This window comes from Notolabrus celidotus, chromosome 16 (genome assembly GCF_009762535.1).
Source record: "Notolabrus celidotus isolate fNotCel1 chromosome 16, fNotCel1.pri, whole genome shotgun sequence".
In the NCBI taxonomy this organism is placed as follows: Eukaryota; Metazoa; Chordata; class Actinopteri; order Labriformes; family Labridae; genus Notolabrus; species Notolabrus celidotus.
The window spans coordinates 20,005,794-20,018,967 of record NC_048287.1 but is presented as its reverse complement, the minus strand read 5'-3'; the positions used below and the strand labels follow the sequence as shown (position 1 = coordinate 20,018,967).

Here is a 13,174-nt window from a genome sequence, read left to right as displayed (position 1 = left end):
TTTCAGTGGCCCTTATCCTCTTCCGTAGTATTGTTTTTTTGGGGGGGGATCTGACACTTTTGGATAATTGAATATGCCCGGGTCAAATTGACCCAGGAACATTATTGCTGTTCCAGAGAAACGAACATAACAGGAGGGTTAAGAAATGTACGACAAAAATTGTACAGGGCCAGTCAAGAGTTACCAAACAGGTTACTGAACCCAAGTGAAAGCATTTTGACGATGCTCAGAAACATTGACTAGAAGTACAGGTGAACTACCTCCTGTAACTTTATCAGCCTCAGTTACATTATGTTAAACCTGTCACGGAAAAAGGCATCTTGCTGGATTGTGCTAGACGTTACACTTCCTGTACACATCATTAAATCCTGATTTTCTATAAAATATAAAGCCGAAAGATAATTATTATTCATTATAAATAATCCAAAAATTATACATTATATTGAATTGTATTTGATTAATTCAAGGCCTCTGTATATACATAAAGTTGGAATGCAAAGCGTGAAATATTCTGATTACTTTTAAATTAATATAACTTATTTTTTTATGGTAGTTTTAATGATATCAGTGGTTTTAAGCATGAAGACATAAAATAGATGGACAATGATATGATCAAAGCTGAATTGGTGTGAACAAAAAATTAAAAAGCTGAGTAAAGAAATTGTACTCATTTTACAAAACATTTTATTGTACATGAAAAATGACAATGTAAAAACAATCAAGCAAAAAAAAAAACCAGGTAGCCAGTACTGCTGGCTCAATAAAATATCATATTTATCTTAATCATCTTCAGACCCATGATATACATAATTATCACCTCTACCATTCCACTTATTGTTTACCCAAAACCTAGACCACGTACCAATCCTTCAGTTTGTAGGAGTCATGAATAGCTATTAATAGTGCTTCTTGAGGGTATCTGTTTCGTCCTCTAACACTGTGCAGGCTATACTGACTGCAGAGAAACTCAAACTGTATTAACATTTGTACATTGTTCCATAAAAGAGCTGCTTTAACCTGTTATTATACTACTGTACTATTATAGTATAGTAGCCATATTTGAACTTTTTTTGTAAATAATTTAAAACAAGAAAATTAGGTAAACAAATATGTAACAGTAGTAAATCTCAGATTTAGAAGTCTGCATCCAGAGTGAATTCGCCGTCTACCATGCTTGACATAACGCCAAATCGCTGATACTCTGCAACGCGTTTCTCAAAGAAGTTTGTTTTCCCCTCCAGTGAGATAGATTCCATGAAGTCAAATGGATTTTCTGCTAGGTAGACCTTCGATGAAAAAAGAGTAAAAAGTTAACTAACCTAATATTTTACATTTGTACAAACAACATACAAAAGTAAAGCGCATCAACAAATCTACATGATACCAAATGAAATGTATCTTGTCAAGAAATATATACTGTAGTCATACACCTTTGGATTTTATGGTGAGACAAATCATTTTCAACATCAGTCCTTAGCTCCAAAATAACATCAACTATTTATTTTAATCATTTAACATTTATGTTTTGATTAATTTAATTACCTTGGCCAGACCAAGGTCTGCGAGAAGCCGGTCAGCCACAAACTCAATGTACTGCCTCATCAGACAGCAGTTGATTCCAATGAGATCGACCGGCAAGGCTTCTGTCAGAAACTCCTGCAACACCAAACATTATATATATATATATATATATATATACAGATAGTTCTACAACTGGTATGACCTACCAAGATTTTGGTATTTCAAATCAGAAATTTCAATTAAAAAAGTAAAAAAAAGCTATGCATATTCCTCCTAGTGGCTGACCTGCTCGATGCTGACAGCTTTGGTGATTATGTCCTTCACACGATCCTCTGATGGCTTCTTGTTGAGGTAGCTGTACAGCAGGCAGGCAAAGTTACAGTGCAAGCCCTAAGAAACAGATGAACATACATGTAAGAATAAGTGACAGATAGGGGAAAGGTATTAACTTTGTTCATGTGTACTTTTTAAATACATTTATTTTAGACACAAAAGTTAACATAAATGACAGTCAAAGAATCTGCTTTATGAAATTCCAAATTTTTTAACAACAGTTGTAATTCTGGACAGTTAAAAAAAAAAAAGTGGTGATCCACTCCATGACTTCAATAATTTATCCAGCGTGTATGGTTTTTAGACAAAAAATACTTTTCCAGTTTAGGAGTAACGGAAATTGGAACAAGATTCTTCCAACCAAATTCATGCCATCATGTGGAACAAGAAATGGAAAGTGTTTTTTCCTGTTTTCCCTCTATTGATCGGTTATTTTATCATTCAATTCCTTTCCCCCATCTCTCTTTGATATGTTGTGTGGTTCCTCTCCCCTTTGCAGTCCCTTGGTTCTTGGTGCCTTCATTGTGTCATTAAGAATTAAATACAATGCTCTTGCAGGTCCTTCCAATCATTGGAAAGACCTAAAGTACCAGTTGGTTTCTTTTTGATTCTGGCTCACCTCATCCCTGCTAATCAGCTCGTTGGAGTAAGTAAGGCCTGGCATTAGTCCTCTCTTCTTGAGCCAATAGATAGCAGCGAATGAGCCGGAGAAGAAGATGCCCTCCACTGCTGCAAAGGCCACAATCCGCTCCCCTGAGGAAAAGAATGTGTAGAAATTAATCTCAGGAGTTCAGGTAAATGGCGACCTCATTTATCTGAAGAGCTCACATTTATATGAGATTTACAAGATTATGCTGCATCCACTTTTACCAAATGGGGATTGACTGTCGTTTATCCACTGGAGGGCCCAGTCTGCTTTTCTCTTCACACAAGGCATAGTCTGAATGGCATTGAATAAGTAGTCCCTGAAACAGAACATGGTAAGTAATCTATGAAACCAGATCCAAACATACAGCTCAGCTTTACAAATACAGTACCCATCAAAAGTATCAAATGACTTACACTTTTTTCTTTGTTTCAATGCAAAAAGGTGTTAAATCTAACTTGATGTATTTAATTTAAAAAAACAAACACTGATTTAAAAATATTTCTCATTAAGGCTAAAATTGAACCAATATGATGGGAAACTTGTAAAGGTATAGAGTGATGTGAATGGAGCACACATGCCTGAAAACATTAAAATATGGACATTCTGTTAATAGCTTTACGTTGCAGAGGAAGTGTTTTTATTCTCTCATCAGTCTGCAGATGCACGAAAGTTGCTGCAGTTGGAAATGCAACTGACATCCCCACAAAGTTCAGTTGACTTGGCCTTTGTGAGCAGGTGTAGTCTTACCATTTCTTTTTGATGCCATAATATTAAACATGCTGCCAGAATTTGTCTGTTTGTGGTTTGGTAGTTGCTCCAAAAGCATAAACGCAAAAACACATTATCTTAACCACTATATTATCACAACCCATAGCAAGTATGTATGCTGATTGGATCCACTAATTCTGATACAAACACAAAACAAGTGTTTAAACTTTTTTTTTTACCTTGGTCAAAAGGAAACATTAATGAATAAATAAAAATAGCAACAAATATATATATATATATATCTATATCCAACCTTTCCTTCAGGTCTCTGATGTAAGTGTTGATGAGCATGCTGTACATCTCTGAATGAACAGTCTCTATGAGGATCTGGAAGCTGTAGAAGGAGCGAGCTTCAGGGACCTGCACCTCCTGGCAGAACCTTTGCACCTGTTCAATGAGACAGAAGTAACAAGAAAAACAAGGTATGCATATCAATGGTGCAACTCTAAAGTTGTTCCATGAAACAACTGATTTGTATCAAGTGCAGCAACAACACAAGTTTAAATGAGGCTGCTATTTTCAAATGCTATGAAACACAGAAAGTACAATGTTTGGAAGCATAATGTGTCTTTATAAAAGTAACACAATGTTGTGGTTGCTTGCAAGGTCACCAGTTTTGGAAGTGACCCCTCTTACCAGGTTCTCATTTACAATGCCATCACTGGCAGCAAAGAAGGCAAGCACATGAGAGATGAAGTGTTTCTCCTCTGGTTTCAAACGGTCCCAGTGTACCAAATCTTTGGAAAGGTCGACCTGAAAAACACAATATAAACAGTTCTTCTGTCAGTCTCATTGCTCAATTGTCAAAGATGACAGCTGTGTTCAATCAAAATAAATGAATTTTGTGATCTTCCATTGGAGATTGTGTTCTTTTCTATTAATCCTGATATATTCTAATAAACTGACACCCACCTCCTCCACCGTCCAGAATGAGGCCTGTGCCTGCTTGTACATCTTCCAGATGTCGGGGTACTGGATGGGGAAGACGACAAACCGTCTGTGGTTTTCTCGGAGCAAAGGTTCCTCTTCTGTCTCAGCATCATTTCTGCAGTCTGGGTCTTTATCTTTGTTGGCGTTCTACGAGCAGTCATGAAATTCAAGAAGTTAACATTGATTACGCAAACACATTTTCATCTAATTTAGTATGTAATGTTGCAGGGCCAGCCCGAAGCATAGGCAGTATAGGCAACTGCTAGGGGCGCCGGCCATCCAAAGGGGCACCACTTGCCCCCTAAATGAGTGAGGAGGAAAATTCGAAGACAATAGAAAATGTAATATCATTTATCCAACAACATTTTGGGTTAAATTGTTGAGTAATGCCAGTATACATTTAAAAGCTTGTGATTCACTTTTAGTTTTAAAAATAATGGTTTGCACATCTGTTTTAGAAGTATTCAAGTCTTTAACATTGCTTTGTTGAAAGTGTCTGTACTGTGACAATTATTGTGTTATATAATGACTGAATTAATTATACTACTACTACATTCTGTGTTCAGAAATTGTATATTTCTTCCCTGCTAAATATCAGTGTTATTACCTTTTTATTAATGTTATTTTGGAGGTAATTTTCATTTTAAATGAAGAAAACCTTTAAACATAAAATTGCATGTCAGTTTTCTATTAGTCTCTGAAGTGCTCCTGTACCTTTAATACGGAAATAAGCCAAAGCGCATGCGCACTCTTAGCATCCAAAATAGAAAGTACAACGTATGATGGCAATTACCTATTTTAGCCCATTAAATTGTAAACGAAACTATTATTTCACAGTGTTTACGTGTCTTGTCATGTAACGCCAACTATTTATAACAGCAGCTTACATTCCTGGATGATGGTTGTTTTCTACAAGCTACTACGTCACTTTGTTCGCTTCTTTAACATTACACAAGGCATAAAAGAAGATTACCATTTACTATTATACATTTATCTTCAACTATATTACACTAGAGAGGCATACAAGTCTAAATGGTCCGGTAGGTGGACAACCTGACAACACAAAAGTAGGATTAATTACGTTACGTCATTTAGGCTTACCGTATCATTCAGATGAACAGATTGCTGATTTATATTCACGAGATCCATTTCCTGAGAAGACTTCATTCACCGTCGAGGTCATTGATTGTTTCTTCTGTCAGGTTCTATACCATAACCTTGTGAGTGAGGTCTGTGGGTCTGTGAGTGCAGCTGTACCTTTGTTGGTTATTCCTTTAAAGGGACGCCCCACAGAAGGTTATGGCGCCTCTAGTGCTCAAACTGGAAATGCTTCATTACAAAACCACATCCTTCACATGCTAAAATGACAATCATAACACTCCCAGTTTCTGCTGCACCCTCTGTATAAGTCAGTCAGTCAAAAATAAATAGATGCAGGTTATAGAATCATTTCACAAATAAGTGCAACACAAATGACATCTGATGAATAAACATGTTTATTGGAAAGGAATGTATTATTACATATGACATCTCCAACACAAAAAGCATGCTTATAAATGTATTGTACACATGGAGGATCTTGCATTTCCTGGCATTTTCTATGACAGCATGACTATGGAATAAATTCAAAGCTGGATGTCAATGTGTGCATGCCAACTAATTTAAACTGCTAAACCGGTATGTTGTGTATCCCCAATCGGAACACATCATTTGTGCAAGCCCATGCACAGTTCTGTGACTTGAGCATAAACACTTGATGAAAGGCCATTGGTGGATCGTCATCAACCTGAAAAGAGAAAATAAAGAAGAGGGAGTTTTAGACAGCAAAACTTTAACATATATTGCAGGTTTTATATCTGTGGATGTGGTTCTGTATCACAAAGCAAGATTAGTGGATAAGACACCTATCTGTCAGTTTAACTGGAGTACATCACTGTATGCTGGACAGTTAACCTCAAAAGCACGTTATCTTCAGAGGATCCAATAAGAAACCCTGCACAGTCACTCAACAATGAGGTCAATGTAAAACTGGGGTTATGCCAGCTGGATTCTGGGACTAAGGGATGACAAACATTGAATGTTTTATAAGTTAGCACAATTATTATGCCGTTCTTGTCTTTTCATGTTTCAACACTATTTTGTTTTTTTTTACAATAAAGCCTCTATCAAATGGAGACATCCAGAAAGACACTGCACACTTGACCAAATTTCAACACATACAAGACACATTCCACAAAAGTTGGGACTGCTGCAACACGTTTGAAAACAGTTGGGATAGGGACAAAAAAACGAAAAAAAAAAAAAAAACACCCGGGGGAACATCTCCCAACTAATGAGGTTAGCTTGAAACAGAACAGTAACATGACTGGGTATTAAAAGGGCATTCCAGAGAGGCAGAGTCTCTTAGACGTAACGATGGGAAGAGGTTCCCCACTCTGTGAGAGACTGCTTGAAGAAACAGGAACAATTTCAGAATGAAGTTCCTCAGTGTAAAACTGCAAAGAATTTAAGGATTTTATAATCTACGGTTTGCTGCATCCACAAATGCAGGTTCAAACATTGCCATGCGAAAAGGAAACCATACACAAACATGATTCAGAAATGTCAGCGGCTTCCCTCTGTCTGCGCCCATTTAAGATGGACTGAGGCAAAGTGGAAAACTGTCCTGTGATCTGACCAATCACATCTGACTTGACATACTGTTCAAAAGCCAGCATCCATGATATTATGGGGATGCACAAGTGTGCCTATGGCATGAGTAGCTTACACATCTAGGTAGGCACCATGCATGTTGAAGAATATATACAGGGTTAGGAGTAACATATGCATCCACACAATGTCCTTTTCAGGTGAGACTTGCATTTTTCAGCAAGACAAAGTCCGACCATATTCTGCATGAATTACAACGGGATGGCTCCGTAGTAGAAGAGTCTGGGTTGCTAAACTGGCCTGAGTTTAGTCCTGACTCGTCACCCGTTGAAAACATCTGGCACAGCATGAAATGTAAGAAATTAAAAAGGAGACCCCGAAGTGTTGAGTAGGTGGAACTCTACGTCAGGCAAGAATGGGACAACAATTCGCTTTCGAAACTCCAGAAACTGGTCTCCTTGGTTGCCAAACGTTTAGAATGTTTAGAAGAGGGGATGCAACACAATTGTAAACATGTCTTTGTCCCAACTTTTTTTTTTTTTTAAATATGTTGCTGGCATCAAAATATACTGGTTTAAATGATTTGCAAAGCATCAAATTCTCTTTTTAACCACATTTTGCACGGCATCTCAACTTTCTTAGAACTGGGGTTGTATTCTCACCTTTCATTCAATATGTGGAAATCATTAGACGTGTACATACAGCCATTTCAAGGCGGGATATTAACGCCCCTGCTACGCCTTGTCCGCAATGTTTATCACACAGAGGTATAACTGAAGTGCAAAGTCACACAGCCTCCCAACCTCCCTCAGAGGTAGTAACATAGGCAGAATAAGGCGAAGAAGGTAGCAGTGTGTAGCATGGGAGCCAGCAGGGCTGTGTGTGTGGAACTCCCACTGTGACCACCGCAACTCTAAAATGTCCTGTGTAATCAAACACTGGGACACCAATATTATGGTGATTTGGGATGCAATGTGCGAGTACAAAGACGGAAAGATGGCAGAACTCTGTTCGAGCACTGTTGCGGATTTGCAGTGTGTAAGAGGCCACTGTTATTGGTGCAGTAGCTCCTTTTACTGTAGTTAATGTAACAGTATATATTTCATCTTGTTTAATGAAATACAAAATATTTACTTCAGTTTTTTTTTTGTATTGATGTTGCCCATATAATTAACTCTTGCTTCTCCAGAACACATTCATACAATAGCTAATATAGCTTAAAAGAGTTAATAAAGCCAGTTCATCAATTTACCAGAAAACTGATCAACTAGGAAAGTCAATGTAAGGTTCGGTGACACCAGGTGACCCAAAGAGAGTCAGACTAAACTTGCTTTGGGAGACAGACCAGAACAACAAAAATCATCAGCTCACCTGTAGCTGTCCAAACACCATGATGAGGATACAGCTGTCTATTGTGGGTTGGAAGTCTTGTTCTGTGATTATATGTTTAATACGCTTGAAAGGCAGGCCCTGTTGATTTGAAATGAAAGTATTAACCCATCCTGTTTTACAAAAGAAAAAAAGGTTAGCAGATGTTTGTTATGCTGAAGATTTTCATTTTAAGTTAGTCGGATGGACTGTTAGGTTTTGCAGTTTATAGACAGAGAATCAAATATGTGAACTCCTGGAATGTTACAGTTACAGCTAAGGAACAAACAAAAAAAGCCCAGGAATAATGTTTAAGGATTCTGATTTCAAATAAGACCATACCCAACCTTCTGTTCACCATGACCAGTGTTTGTTATTAGTGTGAGGTCTTGAGAATTAGGTCTATATTGCGTGCACTGACACTACGGCAGCCCTGTTCAATTAGCGGCCCGAAAGCAGTGATTGTGACTTGGGTCCGGCAAGAACTGTGCCCACTGTTTATTTTTTTGATTATATGCACTGAAGTTGTGAACGTTTCAGATGGGACCAAATATGGACGGGGACAAACTGTGTTTTTTGTTATTTCAAAAGAAGAAAAATACCTCAAGTTCTAAAAGGGTGCTGTTAAGCAAGTTACTTTTTTATGCACTTAGATGTGACCAAAACAAAAGATGGTGTTCCTAATCTGCACTTTGTTTTTTTTTGTTCATATGCACCTTAACATGTGCTTGTATTTACCTGTCAAAATGTGTTGAAGTTATGTGTTTGAAATGTAAAATTTAAAGAGGAAATATTTCAGCATAGGTTTAAATTAAGTGCTGCTCTTTTATTGTGTTTATTCCCTTTTGGATGTGGCAATACACTAATAAACATCCAGTGTGTTTGTTATCTTATCTATTTGTTCTTCTTTTAAATGGTTAACTTGCTAAAAATGTCCGGCCCAGCTCATGTCCTTAGTCTGAAAATCCGGCCCGACCAAATATTTTATTGAATAGCCCTGCACTACAGTGTGCTACATTAAGTTAGTGGCATTGTTAGGTTGGTCTACTTTTATAAATATGTTTCATAGACAGCAAGAAAAATACATAAGCAGGAAAATAAGAAGTACTTACAGCTAATTTTGCAGCAATTGCTTCCCTCCCCTGAAAAGGGGCTCCTTCCCATGTCAAACAGGCATCAGCAGACTAATAGAAAACAGTGTTTACATAAAGTACACGTAATAATTTAAAACTTAGCATCATAACATTTACATCAGTAACTACAACCAACAATGAGTGCGAAGGTATTTGTCAGTACATGTTGGTGTTGCAGACTTTTACATACAGTTGTGCTCATAAGTTTACATACCCTGGCAGAATTTGGGATTTTTTGGGCCATTTTTCAGAGAATATGAATGATGAGAGAAAAACATTTTTTTCACTCATGGTTAGTAGTTGGGTGAAGCCATTTATTGTCAAACAACTGTGTTTACTCTTTTTAAATCATAATGACAACAGAAACTACCCAAATGACCCTGATCAGAAGTTTACATACCCTGGTGATTTTGGCCTGATAACATGCACACAAGTTGACACAAACAGGTTTGAATGGCTATTAAAAGGTACCCATCCTCACCTGTGATCTGTTTGCTTGTATAACTGTATAATACAGGAAAGGGATATAAAAACATATCCAAGGACCTGAGCATGCCAGTCAGCAGTGTTCAAACTCTGATTAAGAAGTGGAAATTGAGGGATTCTGTTGAAATCAAACCACGTTCAGGTAATTACATCCACAACTGCCAGGAAAATTGTTCGGGATGCAAAGAAAAACCCACAAATAACTCCAGCTGAATTACAGGACTCTCTGAAAAAAAGTGGTGTGGATGTTTCAAGATGCACAATAAGCAGGCACTTGAAGAAAAATGGGCTGCATGGTCGAGTCACCAGAAGAAAGCCATTACTACGCAAATGCCACAAAGCATCCCGCTTACAATACGCCAAACAGCACAGAGACAAGCCTCAAAACTTCTGGAACAAAGTCATTTGGAGTGATGAGACCAAAATGGAACTTTTTGGCCACAACCATAAACGTTACATCTGGAGAGGAGTCAACAAGTCCTATGATGAAAGGTACACTATTCCTACTGTGAAACACGGAGGTGGAACGCTGATGTTTTGGGGATGTGTGAGCTACAAGGGAACAGGAAACTTGGTCAAAATTGATGGCAGGATGAATGCAGCATGTTATCAGAAAATACTGGAGGAAAATTTGCACTCAACAGCCCGGAAGCTGCGCATGGGACGTACTTGGTACATGGGATGTTCCAACATGACAACGATCCAAAACACAAGGCCAAGTCCTTCTGTCATTGGCTACAGCAGAATAAGGTGAAGGTTCTGGAGTGGCCATCTCAGTCTCCTGACCTCAATATCATTGAGCCGCTTTGGGGAGATCTCAAACGTGCAGTAAATGCAAGACAGCCCAAGAATTTACAGGAACTGGAGGCTTTATGCCAAGAAGAATGGGCAGCTTTACCATCTGAGAAATTAAAGAACCTCATCCACAACTACCACAAAAGATTTCAAGCTGTCAATGATGCTAAAGGGGGCAATACACGGCATTAAGAACTGGGGTATGTAAACTTTGGATCAGGGTCATTTGGGTTCCTGTTGTCATTATGATATAAAAAGAGTAAACAGAGTTGTTTGATAATAAATTGCTTTACCCAACCACTAACCATGAGTGAAAAAAAAGTTGGACAAGAAATCCCAAATTCTGCCAGGGTATGTAAACTTATGAGCACAACTGTGACTGTACATACTCAAATGGACACATAACAAACGTACATATAGATTCCCCAGCTCCATCCTGTTGGTATTGTCAAACTGGTTGTAGTATGCCTGAACGAAGCCCTCCCCGATCTTTTGCCATATTTCCTTCTCTCCAGCCATTTGTGAAGCTTCAGATCTGTAAAAAGAGACGAGTTTACAATGAACACTCAGTCTGTCACAGTCGATCGAAGGCTCCTTAGAATAATATTACCCTTTCGGCCACTTCTCAATATGTAAACACACATCCAAACCAAACCTTATTATGTATGCTCCAACGAAGTTCTTTCAAAATGACGTGTGTCGGTGGAGACAGTTATTTTGTGGTTGAAAGCTTCCTACACGTCTATTTCGGTGCAAGTTTACTAAATGACAACTTAACCATCATATTGAACACAGACTGAATAAAACATACGACAAATACAACTCAATATGCGTAAACACTGAGGCATCGACATGTATATCGCTTTTATCAACACTGTTGTTGGAGATTCCGGGTTGTCGGGAGTTAGCAGAGGCTACACATATGAACCCGCTTCAGGTACATGAGAAGTTAACACCCAGTAAGTCTGGGGCTTGTGTGCGTCAGCTACGGCAGGAGGAGTTTAATAGAAAACAATCGACATACGGTGTGTACGATTCAACAGTGGGAGCCATCGCCATAACTCATCCCGTAACGAAACTTTTGGCTAGCGTTAGCACACATTGTCACTAAACTGTTTCATTTCGCCTGAATGTATGTCCGCAATACTCAAATAAACCGACCCGTTATTTAAAAACTGGCTTTAGTACGTTGTTGCTAAGAAGCTTTTGATTGAAAAGCCGTTCTTGGCGAGCTCTGTAGATCTTTTGCTTACTTTTTTAGTCCGCAGGCAAGCCAGCGTGGAGACAAATTCAGTTTAATCGAGGGTGGTGCGGTTCCCGCTTCCTCTGAGGTATGACACACGTCTGACGTCACGTGCAGGCTGACCAATAGTGGACAGTATGGTGTCTTCAACTGTGGCCCTGGGTGAGGACTGTCAGGAGCTCTTCCGCTGCAACTTTGAGCCTTTTTGTACGGTGGCCCTGAAGTGCAAATCACAACGGCAATTCAGAAAACACTACTGCTGTTTTCGAAACGGCCTGCTACAAACTACCATGGTCGTGGGAAGCAGGGGTGCTGAGGGTGCTGCAGCACCCCCAGTTGGAAAAGGCATCACACATTTTTTTCTGAATGCATAAATAACTTGAAATAGATACATTAATTAACACAATAAAAAAAAAATAATAATAAAAAAAAAATATATATATATATACATATTTTTTTATTATTATTATTATTTTCTGAAAATGTAATGCCTGAGGAAGATTTGAGAAATTATTATAGCAATTAAAAAAAAAATTGTTCATTTTAAAATAACCTGATGCCTGGGCCCTGTGTGTGTGCCTGCTTAAAAACTGAACGTATTTGGATAAGTTCTGTTCAATGCGCTTTACTGCCTTATGGGTCTGTTTAACCAGGTTTGGCTTGTATGCTCTTTGCTGTACAACAGGGTATGGAAGTTGCAAGTCGGGCATTTGATACATATTAAAGTAGCCTGTATTATATTCGTTATTGATGTGAATTTATAATGAAAAGTTCTCTTGAAAGGTTGTATTCAAACCAGATAAATAAAAATAAAATGTATGTGCGCTATAGCCTATCAGTTGCATATGTAACCTAAATGCAAAAAGAAAAAATATTGCACCTCTTACTACAGCACCCCCAACTTAAAGCCACTTCCCACGGCTCTGCATACTACTTACTAATGTAGTAGGCAGTAGGTACAGCCTACTACATACTGCATTTGAAATTAGTATGTAGTATGACTGTTCTGTTCGATCTGTGTGGCAGTACGCTGGGACAGACATCACTAGATTTCCGGGTTCGGAAAGCGGAAGTAAACAACGGCCAAGCCGATAGAGAAACTGCTTTTTTAGCATCACTTATGATTTAAAAAGTTAGGAAGTGGTTTATATATAATTCAATAACCTTCACAGCACCCAAAAACGGATTTCCTCCCGTCAAGAAAGAAGGAAAAGAAAAAGCGGAACAAGCACTGTGCATTATGGGAAACAGTATGTAAATAAGGTGCAATATCAAAACAAACAATGGTAAGTTGAAAAA

General features: G+C 38.2%; 2 protein-coding genes across 2 annotated transcripts; both read right to left on the bottom strand.

Annotated features, from left to right (window-relative positions):
* Positions 1-724: 724 nt before the first annotated feature.
* On the bottom strand, positions 725-5,500 carry rrm2b (ribonucleotide reductase M2 b). The gene is made up of 9 exons (XM_034705213.1): positions 5,303-5,500; positions 4,184-4,348; positions 3,908-4,024; positions 3,525-3,658; positions 2,725-2,819; positions 2,474-2,607; positions 1,807-1,911; positions 1,543-1,656; positions 725-1,286 (listed from the first exon to the last, which is right to left on the bottom strand). Exons 1-9 carry the CDS (start codon positions 5,366-5,368, stop codon positions 1,134-1,136), a joined length of 1,083 nt encoding a protein of 360 aa, XP_034561104.1. The 5' UTR covers positions 5,369-5,500; the 3' UTR covers positions 725-1,133.
* A 179-nt stretch (positions 5,501-5,679) lies between these two features.
* On the bottom strand, positions 5,680-12,095 carry LOC117828198 (nuclear transport factor 2-like). Its single transcript, XM_034705215.1, has 5 exons — positions 11,886-12,095; positions 11,047-11,167; positions 9,331-9,402; positions 8,222-8,320; positions 5,680-5,987 (listed from the first exon to the last, which is right to left on the bottom strand). The coding sequence occupies exons 2-5, from the start codon at positions 11,149-11,151 to the stop codon at positions 5,871-5,873; spliced, it is 393 nt and encodes a 130-aa protein (XP_034561106.1). The 5' UTR covers positions 11,152-11,167; positions 11,886-12,095; the 3' UTR covers positions 5,680-5,870.
* Positions 12,096-13,174: the final 1,079 nt, after the last annotated feature.